Source organism: Hemitrygon akajei, unplaced genomic scaffold (assembly GCF_048418815.1).
Source record: "Hemitrygon akajei unplaced genomic scaffold, sHemAka1.3 Scf000037, whole genome shotgun sequence".
Lineage (NCBI taxonomy): Eukaryota > Metazoa > Chordata > Chondrichthyes > Myliobatiformes > Dasyatidae > Hemitrygon > Hemitrygon akajei.
Genome location: NW_027331923.1, coordinates 1,402,636 through 1,417,899, shown reverse-complemented (window position 1 = coordinate 1,417,899; position 15,264 = coordinate 1,402,636). Strand labels below are relative to the sequence as shown.

The 15,264-nt window shown below is 51.8% G+C and overlaps 1 protein-coding gene across 1 annotated transcript; it reads right to left on the bottom strand.

Moving 5' to 3' along the window:
- Positions 1 to 5,742: 5,742 nt before the first annotated feature.
- On the bottom strand, positions 5,743 to 9,799 carry LOC140720167 (uncharacterized). Its single transcript, XM_073035050.1, has 2 exons — positions 9,773 to 9,799; positions 5,743 to 7,685 (listed from the first exon to the last, which is right to left on the bottom strand). Exon 2 carries the CDS (start codon positions 6,956 to 6,958, stop codon positions 5,981 to 5,983), a length of 978 nt encoding a protein of 325 aa, XP_072891151.1. The 5' UTR covers positions 6,959 to 7,685; positions 9,773 to 9,799; the 3' UTR covers positions 5,743 to 5,980.
- Positions 9,800 to 15,264: the final 5,465 nt, after the last annotated feature.

Below are 15,264 nucleotides of genomic sequence, written 5' to 3'. Positions count from 1 at the left end.
TGGAGTGGAGGAGGATCAGGGTGACCGGAAAGAGTTTGATTAGATTACGAGAGGTATAGACAGAGTAGATAGCTGCCATTTTTAACCTTCTGCGTCACAATGTCTAATCCCGGACAGCATGCATTTGGAGAGATGAGGGAGCTGTGGAATTCATTGCCACGGACGGCTCAGAGGCCAAGTCATCGGGTTTATTTAAAACAGAGGCTGATCAGTGCTTGATCAGTAAAGGTGTCAAAGGTCATGGGGAGAAGGCAGGGAACGGGGTTGAGAAGGAAGATAAAAGACACTGGGACAGGGACAGAAAGAGGAAACTTTAGAGTGAGACGTGTCAAGCTCAGACAGATGAGACAGACACCAATAGGGTTCTTGTCCGGCACGGAGCAGTGGGGCCGAACACCGGTTCGTTTTCCACTCTCGGACCTTCACTGAGACCATTTCTCATCAGTACATGTTTTACAAACAATACAACTTCAAAGTAAATTTATTATCGAAGTGTGTTAACCAGATGCTATTGAACAATTCTTTGTCTTCTTGACAAGGCAACTCAATGCTCACCCCCAGCCTGGGGTAGGGAATGGGACCCATTCCAGAGGGGGAGGGTTGGGTGAGTCTGGGACTTTATGAAGGAGCCCTAACTCCATCCTCCTCATTCCCGTCCCCCTTCTCACTCCCCTCCCTCTCATTCCACTGCATGTGTTTGTGTGTGTGAGAGACAGAGACCTGCGTGCCCAGTCACACTCCAACAACGCTCTCTCCCCCAACACACTCACACTCCTCTGTACGCAGCAATCCTCACCAGCTCAAATGATCCAAAAATCTTATCCCCTCCCTCCTGCACCAACTCCTTCGCCACGTGTTAAACTGTATAATCTTCCTAATACTGGCAATTGGCACAGATGACAGTCCTGAGATCACAGGCCTGGAGGAGCTGCCCTTTAAATTAGCACCTCACTCCCTGAACTCCCTTTACAGAACCTCGTTACTCTACCGGCCCATCTCATTGTTACCCACATGGACCACAACCTTCACTGTCCACCCTCCTGAGGAATGCTGAGCACTCGACCGGAGATGTCACAGATGCTAGCATACAAGAGGCAACATACCATCCTGAAATTTCATTCTCACCCACAGAACATCCAGTCAGTTCCCTGAGCTGCTGAATCACCTCTGACCACAGCTCACCTCGTCTCCTCCCTTCCCTTCTCAGTCTCAGAGCCAGACGAAGTGCCAGAGACCCTATTGCTGTGTCTTTCCTTTGCCAGGTCATCCTACCATCCCAGACAGGGTCATAAGGGGAGCATTGGGTTTGGACCCAAAAGCAAGACACAGACACTGAATTACCAGGAATAGAACTAGGCATGAGAAGGAAGCAAGGAAAATGAGGAAGAAAGGATACTGACCCTGGACAAGACAAGTATTCTGGGCCTGGGCTAGGAATTGACCAGGACAGCGGAACCAGGACATGGAACTGGGAACTAGAAGCCTGGACTTGGACTCCGAGCCAGAAACTGGACAAGGACCCAGAACCTGGGTCTTGACTCGGGCTCGGACTCCAGATCCAGGCGAGGACAAGACGAGGCTACAGGACGAGGAAAGGCACAGGAAGGAACGAGAGACTCCTGGACGGGACAAGGGAACCTCAGCACAGGACGAGGGAATCCTAGCACCGGGCTGGGCAAGGTACTCCTGTGCTGGGCGAGGCACATGGACATGACGACAACCCAGAGCCTTAGTCGAGGGAGAGCCAACAGGACTGGACGTGAGTCTCCTGGACGAGGGAACCCCAGCACAGGACGAGAGAATCACAGCACCGGGCCGGACAAGGTACTCCTGTACTGGGCAAGGCACAAGAACATGACGAGAACCCAGAGCCTAGGATGAGGAAGGACAGGAACGCAGAACACAGACCCGGGACCCCTCCTTGGATACAGGATGTAGGGCCGGGACTCATAACACAGAACGCTGAACACGATGAAACAGTTCGCAACGCCGGGTAGCGGCAAAATGGTCAGAACTACATGGCGAAGGCATGGACACAGACAGACAGTTCCAAACAGGGCAAGGCTCCAGACAGAGGCAAGGCGAGGCGAGGCTCCAGGCAGACGCAAGGCTAGGCACAGCTTCAGGTAGAGGCGAGGTGAGGCAAGACTCCAGGCAGAGGCGAGGCAATGCGACGCACTAGACAGAGGCGAGGCAAGGCCCCAGGCAGAGATGGGGCGAGGCAAGGCTCCAGTCAGAGGCGAGGCAAGGCAAAGCTAGGCTATGCTAGGTTCCAGGAGGAAGGTGAAGGGAAGGGATACAGACGGGGGTTTGGACAGGAACAATCAGCAGCCAGAGGCTGAATCCTGACGCTATTTATGAGACCAGCCAAACAAGAATCAGCTGCCTCAATAGAAACTGGGGAAACCCGATAAACCTGGAATAAGTAGCATGGACCAGACAGTGATCCGAAATGCAGACTTCATGGACTAGAACATGACAGACAGTATCTGAAATGAAATATATGTTGCTCAGGGAGATGAACACAGGGGTAAACTGCACTCTGTATTTCCACCTTTCTCTTTCCTCACTGTCACCCAGTTCCCTGAGCCGGGCACCTTGGGTGCAACGACCTCTCAAATGTCCTACCTATCACCCCTTCAGCCTCCCGAATGATCTGGAGTTCATCCAGTTCCAGCTCCAACTCCGTAATGTGGATTGTTCAGAGCTGAAGCTGGATGCCCTTCTCACAGGTGTAGTTATCAGGGACACAGGAGGGCCCCCTGCCTTCCCACATCCCGCAAAGGAGCTTTCCACTATCCTGCCTGGCATCTCCACTGTTTTAACTGAGAAAATGTAAAGAAGGGGCAAAAAACATTCTACCTCCATCATGATTTTGCCTTCTCTGACTGACTGCTCTCCCCACTGAAACCTCAAAGAATTAAAGCCTCAAAGTCTCCGCTCCAACTCTGTCCAGTCCAACAATGACCGCTCCACTTGCTCCTGCTAATGAAGGTTTTCTTGATAATCCATCCTGACTGTGGAGTGGCCACTGCTGAAAGCTCAAAAATAACCTGCCCTGAACCACTGCCTTTAATACTCCATTGGCGAACCTGAGTGAATTACATCCTCTCAAGCTACTGATCTCTCCAATTCACGATGGGTCAAAGCTCGGTAGGGGGACACAAGGATGAAGGACTGATTGAAACTCATCCCACAGTCTGAGCAGGTGACCACCCTCCCCACAGTGTGAACCCACCACTGTCTCTGCAGTGTGGATCAGTGTGTGAATGCCTTCCCACAGTCTGAGCAGGTGACCACCCTCCCCACAGTGTGAACCCACCACCGTCTCTGCAGTGTGGATCAGTGTGTGAATGCCTTCCCACAGTCTGAGCAGGTGACCACCCTCCCCACAGTGTGAACCCACCACTGTCTCTGCAGTGTGGATCAGTGTGTGAATGCCTTCCCACAGTCTGAGCAGGTGACCACCCTCCCCACAGTGTGAACCCACCACTGTCTCTGCAGTGTGGATCAGTGTGTGAATGCCTTCCCACAGTCTGAGCAGGTGACCACCCTCACCACAGTGTGAACCCACCACTGTCTCTGCAGTGTGGATCAGTGTGTGAATGCCTTCCCACAGTCTGAGCAGGTGACCACCCTCCCCACAGTGTGAACCCACACTGTCTCTGCAGTGTGGATCAGTGTGTGAATGCCTTCCCACAGTCTGAGCAGGTGACCACCCTCCCCACAGTGTGAACCCACCACTGTCTCTGCAGTGTGGATCAGTGTGTGAATGCCTTCCCACAGTCTGAGCAGGTGACCACCCTCCCCACAGTGTGAACCCACCACTGTCTCTGCAGTGTGGATCAGTGTGTGAATGCCTTCCCACAGTCTGAGCAGGTGACCACCCTCCCCACAGTGTGAACCCACCACTGTCTCTGCAGTGTGGATCAGTGTGTGAATGCCTTCCCACAGTCTGAGCAGGTGACCACCCTCCCCACAGTGTGAACCCACCACTGTCTCTGCAGTGTGGATCAGTGTGTGAATGCCTTCCCACAGTCTGAGCAGGTGACCACCCTCCCCACAGTGTGAACCCACCACTGTCTCTGCAGTGTGGATCAGTGTGTGAATGACTTCCCACAGTCTGAGCAGGTGACCACCCTCCCCACAGTGTGAACCCACCACTGTCTCTGCAGTGTGGATCAGTGTGTGAATCCCTTCCCACAGTCTGAGCAGGTGACCACCCTCCCCACAATGTGAACCCACCACTGTCTCTGCAGTGTGGATCAGTGTGTGAATGACTTCCCACAGTCTGAGCAGGTGACCACCCTCCCCACAGTGTGAACCCACCACTGTCTCTGCAGTGTGGATCAGTGTGTGAATGCCTTCCCACAGTCTGAGCAGGTGACCACCCTCCCCACAGTGTGAACCCACCACTGTCTCTGCAGTGTGGATCAGTGTGTGAATGCCTTCCCACATTCAGAGCAGGTGACCACCCTCCCCACAGTGTGAACCCACCACTGTCTCTGCAGTGTGGATCAGTGTGTGAATGACTTCCCACAGTCTGAGCAGGTGACCACCCTCCCCACAATGTGAACCCACCACTGTCTCTGCAGTGTGGATCAGTGTGTGAATGCCTTCCCACATTCAGAGCAGGTGACCACCCTCCCCACAGTGTGAACCCACCACTGTCTCTGCAGTGTGGATCAGTGTGTGAATGACTTCCCACAGTCTGAGCAGGTGACCACCCTCCCCACAATGTGAACCCACCACTGTCTCTGCAGTGTGGATCAGTGTGTGAATGCCTTCCCACATTCAGAGCAGGTGACCACCCTCCCCACAGTGTGAACCCACCACTGTCTCTGCAGTGTGGATCAGTGTGTGAATCCCTTCCCACAGACTGAGCAGGTGACCACCCTCCCCACAGTGTGAACCCACCACTGTCTCTGCAGTGTGGATCAGTGTGTGAATGCCTTCCCACAGTCTGAGCAGGTGACCACCCTCCCCACAGTGTGAACCCACCACTGTCTCTGCAGTGTGGATCAGTTTGTGAATGCTATCCCACAGTCTGAGCAGGTGACCACCCTCCCCACAGTGTGAACCCACCACTGTCTCTGCAGTGTGGATCAGTGTGTGAATGCCATCCCACAGTCTGAGCAGGTGACCACCCTCCCCACAGTGTGAACCCACCACTGTCTCTGCAGTGTGGTTCAGTGTGTGAATGCCTTCCCACAGTCTGAGCAGGTGACCACCCTCCCCACAGTGTGAACCCACCACTGTCTCTGCGGTGTGGATCAGTGTGTGAATGCCTTCCCACAGTCTGAGCAGGTGACCACCGTCCCCACAGTGTGAACCCACCACTGTCTCTGCAGTGTGGATCAGTGTGTGAATGCCTTCCCACAGTCTGAGCAGGTGACCACCCTCACCACAGTGTGAACCCAACACTGTCTCTGCAGTGTGGTTCAGTGTGTGAATGACTTCCCACAGTCTGAGCAGGTGACCACCCTCCCCACAGTGTGAACCCACCACCGTCTCTGCGGTGTGGATCAGTGTGTGAATGCCTTCCCACAGTCTGAGCAGGTGACCACCCTCACCACAGTGTGAACCCAACACTGTCTCTGCAGTGTGGATCAGTGTGTGAATGCCTTCCCACAGTCTGAGCAGGTGACCACCCTCCCCACAATGTGAACCCACAACTGTCTCTGCAGTGTGGATCAGTGTGTGAATGCCTTCCCACAGTCTGATCAGGTCTATGTCCTCTCACTGCTGAAAATAGTCTGGTGTGTCGTTAGCCGAGATGAATGTATGCATTAATTCCCACAGTCAGAGCAGATGAACAGCTTCTATACAGTGTGAACTCACTGATGTTCGCTCAGTGATGTCTGAGTGAATTCCTTCCCGTAATCAGAACAGGTGACTGGCATCGCCCAGTGTGAACTCACTGATGTTCGCTCAGTGATGTCTGAGTGAATTCGTTCCCGTCTGAGCAGTTGATGTTCAGTCAGTTGAGATGTCTGAGTGAATTCATTCCCACAATCAGAACAGGTGACTGGCATCGCCCAGTGTGAACTCGCTGATGAACTTTCAAGCCTGATGAACGAGTGAATCCCTTTCCACAATCTGAGCAGGTGAACGGTTTCTCCCCAGTGTGAATTCGGCAGTGCCTCACCAGGTTGGACGACGCAGTGAATCCCTTCCCACATTCAGAGCATGTGAATGGCTTCTCCCCAGTGTGAATTCGGCTGTGCTTCACAAGGTGTGATGAGTCAGTGAATCCCTTCCCACATTCACAGCATGTAAATGGCTTCTCCCCAGTGTGAATTCGGCTGTGCTTCACAAGGGAGTATGAATCAGCGAATCCCTTCCCACATTCAGAGCAGCTGAACGGTTTCTCCCCAGTGTGAATTTGTTGGTGTACATTCAGATGAGATGACTGAGTGAATCCCTTCCCACATTCAGAGCATGTGAATGGCTTCTCCCCAGTGTGAATTCGGCAGTGCTTCACAAGGTGGGATGAGTCAGTGAATCCCTTCCCACATTCAGAGCATGTGAATGGCTTCTCCCCGGTGTGAATTCGGCTGTGCTTCACAAGGGAGTATGAATCAGCGAATCCCTTCCCACATTCAGAGCAGCTGAACGGTTTCTCCCCAGTGTGAATTCGCTGATGTACTTTCAGATGAGATGACTGAGTGAACCCCTTGCCACATTGAAAGCAGCTGAACGGTTTCTCCCCAGTGTGAACTCGCTGATGTTCAGTCAGTTGAGATGACCGAGCAAATCCTTTCCCACATTCAGAGCAAGTGAACGGCCTCTCCCCAGTGTGAACTCGGTAGTGCCTCACAAGTTTGGATGAGTCAGTGAATCCCTTCCCACATTCAGAGCAAGTGAATGGCCTCTCCCCAGTGTGGACTCGCTGGTGTCTCTGTAGTGTGGATGAACGAGTGAATCCCTTCCCACAGTCTAAGCAGGTGAACGGCATCTTTTCAGTGTGAACTCACTGGTGTTCATTCAGTTGAGATGATTGAGTGAATCCTTTCCCATACGGAGCAGGTGATTGGCCTCTCCCCGGTGCGAACTCGTTGGTGTCACTGTGGCATGGTTGAGTGTGTGAATGCCTTCCCACCATGTAAACAGGTTACCATCCTCTCACTGGGGAATTTTCAGATGTATATTTAGCACCGACGGAAGAATGAATTACTTCCTGCTGTCAGAACGGGTGGAGCATCTCACTGTGGTGTGAACTTGCTGATGTATCTTCAGACTGGATGACTGAGTAGTTCCCCTCCCTCACATAGAGCAGGTGAATGGCCTCTCCCCACTGTGAACTCACTGGCGTGTCTGTGGGTAGGCTGTGAGGGAATCTCTTCCCACACTGAGAGAAGGAGAATGATATCTCACTGCGATCAATCATCTGGCAATTCAGAAAGTCAGACGTTAGAATCCCTTGTACAATCAATGCAGTTGAAGAACTGATCTCCAGTGAACAAATGCTTGTGTGTTCTCAGCTCCCCGGTTCCAGTGGATTTCACTGAGTTACAACAGAAAACTTCATTTCAGACACAAAACACATTTCCAGCTGGGATGAGATAATTCTTCATCTCCAAGGATTGACAACAGATGTGTCGGTCTTGCAAAGGAAATATTTGGCCAATCCTTGTATATCCGGAAAGAGACAGCCCATGCACAAGTGTTCTGCCGTTTCAAACCTGTACAAATATTTGAAAGGACATCAATAGGTGAAGGACAGTTTTTCAGGTGAGATTTTAGTCTGTGGTGCGAACATAATAAAAAGGAGTAGGAGAACATCATCTGGCCTGTCTCCACCAACCTGCCTTTTCCCCATCGCCCTTCATTCCCCTACTTTGCAAACATCTATCCAACCTCATCTCAAATGCATTTACTGAGGTAGCCTCCACTGCGTCATTGGGCAGAGAAATCTATAGATTCCCAACTCTCGGGGGAAAACAGTTCTTCATCTCCATCCCAAATGCCCCGAATGTTAAAGTGATGTCCTCTAGTTCTACTCTCACCTACCAGTGGAAACAACTTTCCTGCCTCTATCTTAATTCTATCTGAATCATAACTTTACATGTTTCTGTAAGATCTTCTCTCAATGTGAGCTCTGGCATCAGAATATCACCCAGTTCGTCTCAAGTTGAGATATACCACAGGTGACTGTGGGAAGCAGATGGAGATCAACCTGGTGGTTCATTTCGGTAGGTCCAATTTGAAGACAGAATACAATATTAATGATAGGACTCTTGGCAGTTTGGAGGATCAGTGATATCTTGGGATCTGTGTCAATAGTTCATGCAGAGCTGCTACGCAGCTGGACAATGTTTTTAAGAAGGCCTTCAAAGCGGTGAGGTACTACTACAGATATAAAAGGCCTTCGTTAGGCCCTACTTTTAGCACTGTGTTCAATTCTGATCACCTCACTACAGGAAAAAATACTCTAAATAGGGTGCAGAGGAGATTGACAAGGATGTTGCTTGGATTGGACAGCATGCCTTACAAGAGTAGGTTGAGTAAACTTTGGAGTGATGGAAGATGAGAGGTGACCTGAGAGAGTTGTATAAGATGATGAGAGGCATTGATCAAGTGGATAGCCAGAGGTTTCTTCCCAGGGCTGAACGAGCCAACATGAGGGGGCATAGCTTTAAGGTGCTTGGAAGTAGGTACAAGGGGTCTACCAGAGGTATGTTTTTCACACAGAGAGTGGCAAGTACTGCCAGCGACGGTGGTAGAGGTGGATACAATAAGGGTCTTTTCAGACACTGTTAGGTACGTACGTGGAGCTGGGAATAATAGAGGGCTATTTGGTAGTGAAACTCTAGGCAGATTCTAGAGTAGGTTATATGGTCGGCATGATGTTGTCCGAAGGGCCTGTAATGAATTGCAGACTTATGTTTCTGTGATTATATGTGAACTCCCCATCTTCTAACAAGGCACGGATCAGGCATCCTGACTGACCAACAAAATCTCTGACTGTATTCCTGTCTGTATGAGAATGGGCTATTTCGGCCTTCAATCAACCTGTGACTTGGCTCAATCTGTCTCTGTCCTTTGGTATATTTCAAGTTCAGGTCATGTTCCACAACACGACAAAATGAACTTGTTACTACATGTCTGATCCTTGAGATTTTCTAATTACTGGGATTCCCTCCCCCCCCCCCCCCAGCTGATTGAGTGATGAACCCATCGATGGCAATGCCAATGACTACGAAGGGTTAAGCAGTAGTTATTCTCATTGGAGTGTGGCACTTTTGTGATGTGAAAGCTACAGGTCACCTGTCATCGAGGACAAAGGTGTTTCATATCGTTATTTACCCAGAAAACTAAAGCTGACCGGCAGATTTTTTTATGCTATACAGTACTAATTGACATTTTCACTGACTGGGAGGTAGACTTCATCCGAGAGTAACTGGACACTACATTTTTGTTCCGACGTACTGATCCTCGGATTTACATGGCTGGAGGTCGCTGCGTTAGGGACATTCTCTATGGGGACAACGCTGGCGCGTCAACCATGGCTGCCTCCTTACCCAGAAGACACCACGGAGGAGAAACCTGTCTATCCGCCATCCAAAAAAAACAGCGATGCGCATGCGCCGGAGAAATGGCGGCGCCGCAAACTCCCCGTGGCTCGGGTAAATCGTGGGGCTGAGAGAGACGGAAAGGACTGGGACTGTCCTGAGGTGCGGGAGCAGTGTGGACGGAGCTCATAGTAATTTTCCTTTAATCGCGGTTCAGACGCCGGTGATTAAGGTCCAACCCGCGGCCCCGCTCCTACCTGCGTCCGATCCCCGAGAGCCTCTCGTCTGCTGAGCGCATGCGCAATGTTCACGATTGGCTGTGCCGCCCACGCATGCGTATTGGATAAAACAAGATAAAAAAATCTGCAGTCGCGGAAATCCAAAGCAACACCCACAAAATGCTGGAGGAACTCAGGGGGGCAGAAAGCAACTATGGAGAGGAGAGAACAGTCGGCGTTTCAGACCCACACCCTTCTTCAGGACTGGAAAGGAAGGGAGGGAGTAAGAATGTGGGGGGAGATGAGGTGATAGGGTAAACCGGGAGACGGGGAGAGTTAAGAGCTGAGAAGTTAATAAGTGAGAAAGATAAACGGCTGGAGAATAATAATATTTTATTGATCCTGAGTGGGAAATTCATTCCGTTACAGCAGCAACATTTAAAAACACACTTAGCAGTGTGCAGACTTTACTAAAAAGAAAGTAGACAATAATAATATATACAGTAATACTGTACCAATGTGGAATAATATTGAATAAAATAATAATGCAGGGATTATTGAACTAAGATGTGTGTTCACCTATCGCAGAAAGATGAACTCTTGCATTTGGTAAGAAACAATCTCTGTAACTGCTCTTGAGAGGGCGGGGATGTTGAAAAGAGGGATGGGGACTCTGCTGCCTGTCGGGTAGGTCATGGAGAGGATATGACAGATTGTCCAAAATCACTAACAGTTTGTTCAGTGACCCCCTCCCCACCACTAACTCGAAAGAGACCGGTTCTGTCCAAGGATGGATCCATGTTTTCTGATGAGTTTATTTTGTCTTTTTGCACCGATGCTGCTCCCCCAACAGAAAGCAGAAAAGAAGACCGCACTCGCTACAACAGACTGCTAAACGATCTACACCAACCCGCCTCACACATTCAAGCATCTCGGCTTCATAGCAGATAGAGTCTACTCATCCCCTTCTTGAAAACAACCTTTCTGTTGGTTTTCCAGTCATATCTATTGCCGAGGTGAACACCCAGCTAATTGTACTCCTCCACCACAGTGACCTCTTCTCCCAGAATGTATACAGGAGTCGTCAATGTCCTCTTCCTCCTAAAATCAATCACCATTTCCCTGGTTTCGGCCACATTCAGGAGCAGGTGATTCCTCCCTCACTATTCCACAACCCTGCCCACCAGTCCTCTGTTCTCCGACTCCTGCCCATCTCTGCAGAGTCATCAGAGAACTTCTGCAAGTGGCCAGACTCAGAGTTATACTGAAAGTCAGAGATGTACAGTGTGAACAGAAACGGAGACAGGACAGTCCCTGGTGGGGCTCCAGAGACACTCACCTCCCCTTCAGGCAGAGAACCACCCAGCAGTACAAACTGGGCTCTATCAGTCAGGAAGGCAGTGATCCAGGAGATAGTAGATTTATCAACACCCATCCTTTGCAGCTTCTTGCTCAGAAGACGCGGATGGATTGCATTGAAGGCACTAGAGCGATCTAAAATTATGATTCTCACAATGCCACCAGCATCATTCCGGTGGGAGTGAGCTCACTGCAACAGGTGGATGATAGAACACAGAAGCAAAGAAAATCTGCAGCACAACACAGGCCCTCCGGCCCACAAAGCTGAGCCCAACATGTCCTTATCGTAGAACTGCCTAGGCTTGCCCACAGCTCCATGTACCTGTCCAGGAGTCTCTGAAAAGACCCTACCGTTTCCACCTCCACCACGTTCGCCGGCAGCCCGTTCCACGCACTCACCACTCTCTGCGTAAAAAACACAGGCCCCTGACATCTCCTCTGTATCTACTTCCAAGCACCTGCAAAATATCTCCACTCGTGCTCGGCAGTTCAGCCCTGGAAAAAAGCCTCCGACTATCCACATGATCAATGCCTCTCATTATCTTGTACACCTCCATCAGGTCACCTCTCATCCTCTATCGTGAAAAGCCGGGTTCACTCAACCGATTCTCAGAAGGCATGCTCCCCCAATCCAGGCAGCATCCTTGTAAATCTCCTCTGCACCCTTTCTATGGTTTCCGCGTCCTTCCTGTAGTGAGGCGACCAGAAATGAGCAGAGTAATCAGAGTGTGGTCTGACCAGGGTCATATATAGCTGCAACATTACCTCTCAGCTCTTAAACTCATGCACCGCGTGCCTTCTTAACCACAAATTCAACCTGCGTAGCAGCTTTGAGTTTCCTATGGACCCAGACCCTAAGATCCCTCTGATCCTCCACACTGCCTAGAGTCTCACCATTAAAACTACGTTCTGCTATCATATTTGACCTACCAGATGAACTACCTCACACTTATCTGGGTTGAACTCCATCTGCCTCTTCTCAGCCCAGTTTTGCATCCGATCAATGTCCCGCTGTAACCTGTGACATTCCTGAGCTATTTCTACTCTCTTTCTTGAAAAAGGGAACAGCATCTGCATCCCTCCAATCCTCTGGAACCTCTCCCGTCCTCATTGATGATGCAAAGATCATCGCCAGAGGCTCAGCAATCTCCTCCCTCACTTCCCACAGTGTCCTGGGGTACATCCCATTGGGTGCCGGTGACTTATCCAACAGATGCTTTCCAAAAGCTCCAGCACATTGGATTGTCCACTCCTGACACACAGTGATACAGAATGACACACAGAACACAGAAAAAAACGGCAAAACGTAGCAGCTGCAGCAACAAGCTGTCACAAGCGCAGCACCATCTTAGAGTGTGAGTAGCTGGGAGTGTCCCGTCTGACAGTGACTGGTCAGGGTAGGAGACAGCCGGAGAGACTACATCTGCTGACCCGTCTGACAGTGACCGTAGGTCAGGGTAGGAGACAGCCGGAGAGACTACATCTGCTGACCCGTCTGACAGTGACTGGTCAGGGTAGGAGACAGCCGGAGAGACTACATCTGCTGACCCGTCTGACAGTGACTGCAGGTCAGGGTAGGAGACAGCCGGAGAGACTACATCTGCTGACCCGTCTGACAGTGACAGGTCAGGGTAGGAGACAGCCGGAGAGACAACATCTGTTGACCCGTCTGACAGTGACTGGTCAGGGTAGGAGACAGCCGGAGAGACTAGATCTGCTGACTCGTCTGACAGTGACAGGTCAGGGTAGGAGACAGCCGGAGAGACTACATCTGCTGACCCGTCTGACAGTGACTGCAGGTCAGGGTAGGAGACAGCCGGAGAGACTACATCTGCTGTCCCGTCTGACAGTGACTGGTCAGGGTATGAGACAGCCGGAGAGACTACATCTGCTGACCCGTCTGACAGTGACCGCAGGTCAGCGTAGGAGACAGCCGGAGAGACTACATCTGCTGTCCCGTCTGACAGTGACTGGTCAGGGTAGGAGACAGCCGGAGAGACTACATCTGCTGTCCCGTCTGACAGTGACTGGTCAGGGTAGGAGACAGCCGGAGAGACTACATCTGCTGACCCGTCTGACAGTGACTGCAGGTCAGGGTAGGAGACAGCCGGAGAGACTACATCTGCTGACCCGTCTGACAGTGACCGCAGGTCAGCGTAGGAGACAGCCGGAGAGACTACATCTGCTGTCCCGTCTGACAGTGACTGGTCAGGGTAGGAGACAGCCGGAGAGACTACATCTGCTGACCCGTCTGACAGTGACAGCAGGTCAGCGTAGGAGACAGCCGGAGAGACTACATCTGCTGTCCCGTCTGACAGTGACTGGTCAGGGTAGGAGACAGCCGGAGAGACTACATCTGCTGACCCGTCTGACAGTGACTGGTCAGGGTAGGAGACAGCCGGAGAGACTACATCTGCTGACCCGTCTGACAGTGACTGGTCAGGGTAGGAGACAGCCGGAGAGACTACATCTGCTGACCCGTCTGACAGTGAGTGCAGGTCAGGGTAGGAGACAGCCGGAGAGACTACATCTGCTGACCCGTCCGACAGTGACTGCAGGTCAGGGTAGGAGACAGCCGGAGAGACTACATCTGCTGACCCGTCTGACAGTGACTGGTCAGGGTAGGAGACAGCCGGAGAGACTACATCTGCTGACCCGTCTGACAGTGACTGGTCAGGGTAGGAGACAGCCGGAGAGACTACATCTGCTGTCCCGTCTGACAGTGACTGGTCAGGATAGGAGACAGCGGGAGAGACTACATCTGCTGACCCGTCTGACAGTGACTGCAGGTCAGGGTAGGAGACAGCCGGAGAGACTACATCTGCTGACCCGTCTGACAGTGAGTGCAGGTCAGGGTAGGAGACAGCCGGAGAGACTACATCTGCTGTCCCGTCTGACAGTGACTGGTCTGGGTAGGTGACAGCCGGAGAGACTACATCTGCTGTCCCGTCTGACAGTGACTGGTCAGGATAGGAGACAGCCGGAGAGACTACATCTGCTGTCCCGTCTGACAGTGACTGGTCAGGATAGGAGACAGCCGGGGAGACTACATCTGCTGTCCCGTCTGACAGTGACTGGTCAGGATAGGAGACAGCCGGGGAGACTACATCTGCTGTCCCGTCTGACAGTGACTGGTCAGGATAGGAGACAGCCGGGGAGACTACATCTGCTGACCCGTCTGACAGTGACTGGTCAGGGTAGGAGACAGCCGGAGAGACTACATCTGCTGACCCGTCTGACAGTGACTGGTCAGGATAGGAGACAGCCGGAGAGACTACATCTGCTGACCCGTCTGACAGTGACTGGTCAGGGTAGGAGACAGCCGGAGAGACTACATCTGCTGACCCGTCTGACAGTGAGTGCAGGTCAGGGTAGGAGACAGCCGGAGAGACTACATCTGCTGACCCGTCTGACAGTGACTGCAGGTCAGGGTAGGAGACAGCCGGAGAGACTACATCTGCTGTCCCGTCTGACAGTGACTGGTCAGGATAGGAGACAGCCGGAGAGACTACATCTGCTGACCCGTCTGACAGTGACTGGTCAGGGTAGGAGACAGCCGGAGAGACTACATCTGCTGACCCGTCTGACAGTGACTGGTCAGGGTAGGAGACAGCCGGAGAGACTACATCTGCTGTCCCGTCTGACAGTGACTGGTCAGGATAGGAGACAGCGGGAGAGACTACATCTGCTGACCCGTCTGACAGTGACTGGTCAGGGTAGGAGACAGCCGGAGAGACTACATCTGCTGACCCGTCTGACAGTGACTGGTCAGGGTAGGAGACAGCAGGAGAGAGTACATCTGCTGTCCCGTCTGACAGTGACTGGTCAGGATAGGAGACAGCCGGAGAGAGTACATCTGCTGACCCGTCTGACAGTGACTGGTCAGGGTAGGAGACAGCCGGAGAGACTACATCTGCTGACCCGTCTGACAGTGAGTGCAGGTCAGGGTAGGAGACAGCCGGAGAGACTACATCTGCTGTCCCGTCTGACAGTGACTGGTCAGGGTAGGAGACAGCCGGAGAGACTACATCTGCTGACCCGTCTGACAGTGAGTGCAGGTCAGGGTAGGAGACAGCCGGAGAGACTACATCTGCTGTCCCGTCTGACAGTGACTGGTCAGGGTAGGAGACAGCCGGAGAGACTACATCTGCTGACCCGTCTGACAGTGAGTG

Excerpts from the sequence above, each read along its gene's own strand:
- LOC140720167 (XM_073035050.1), bottom strand. The coding sequence starts at position 6,958 with ATGCCGTTCACCTGCTTAGACTGTGGGAAGGGATTCACTCGTTCATCC.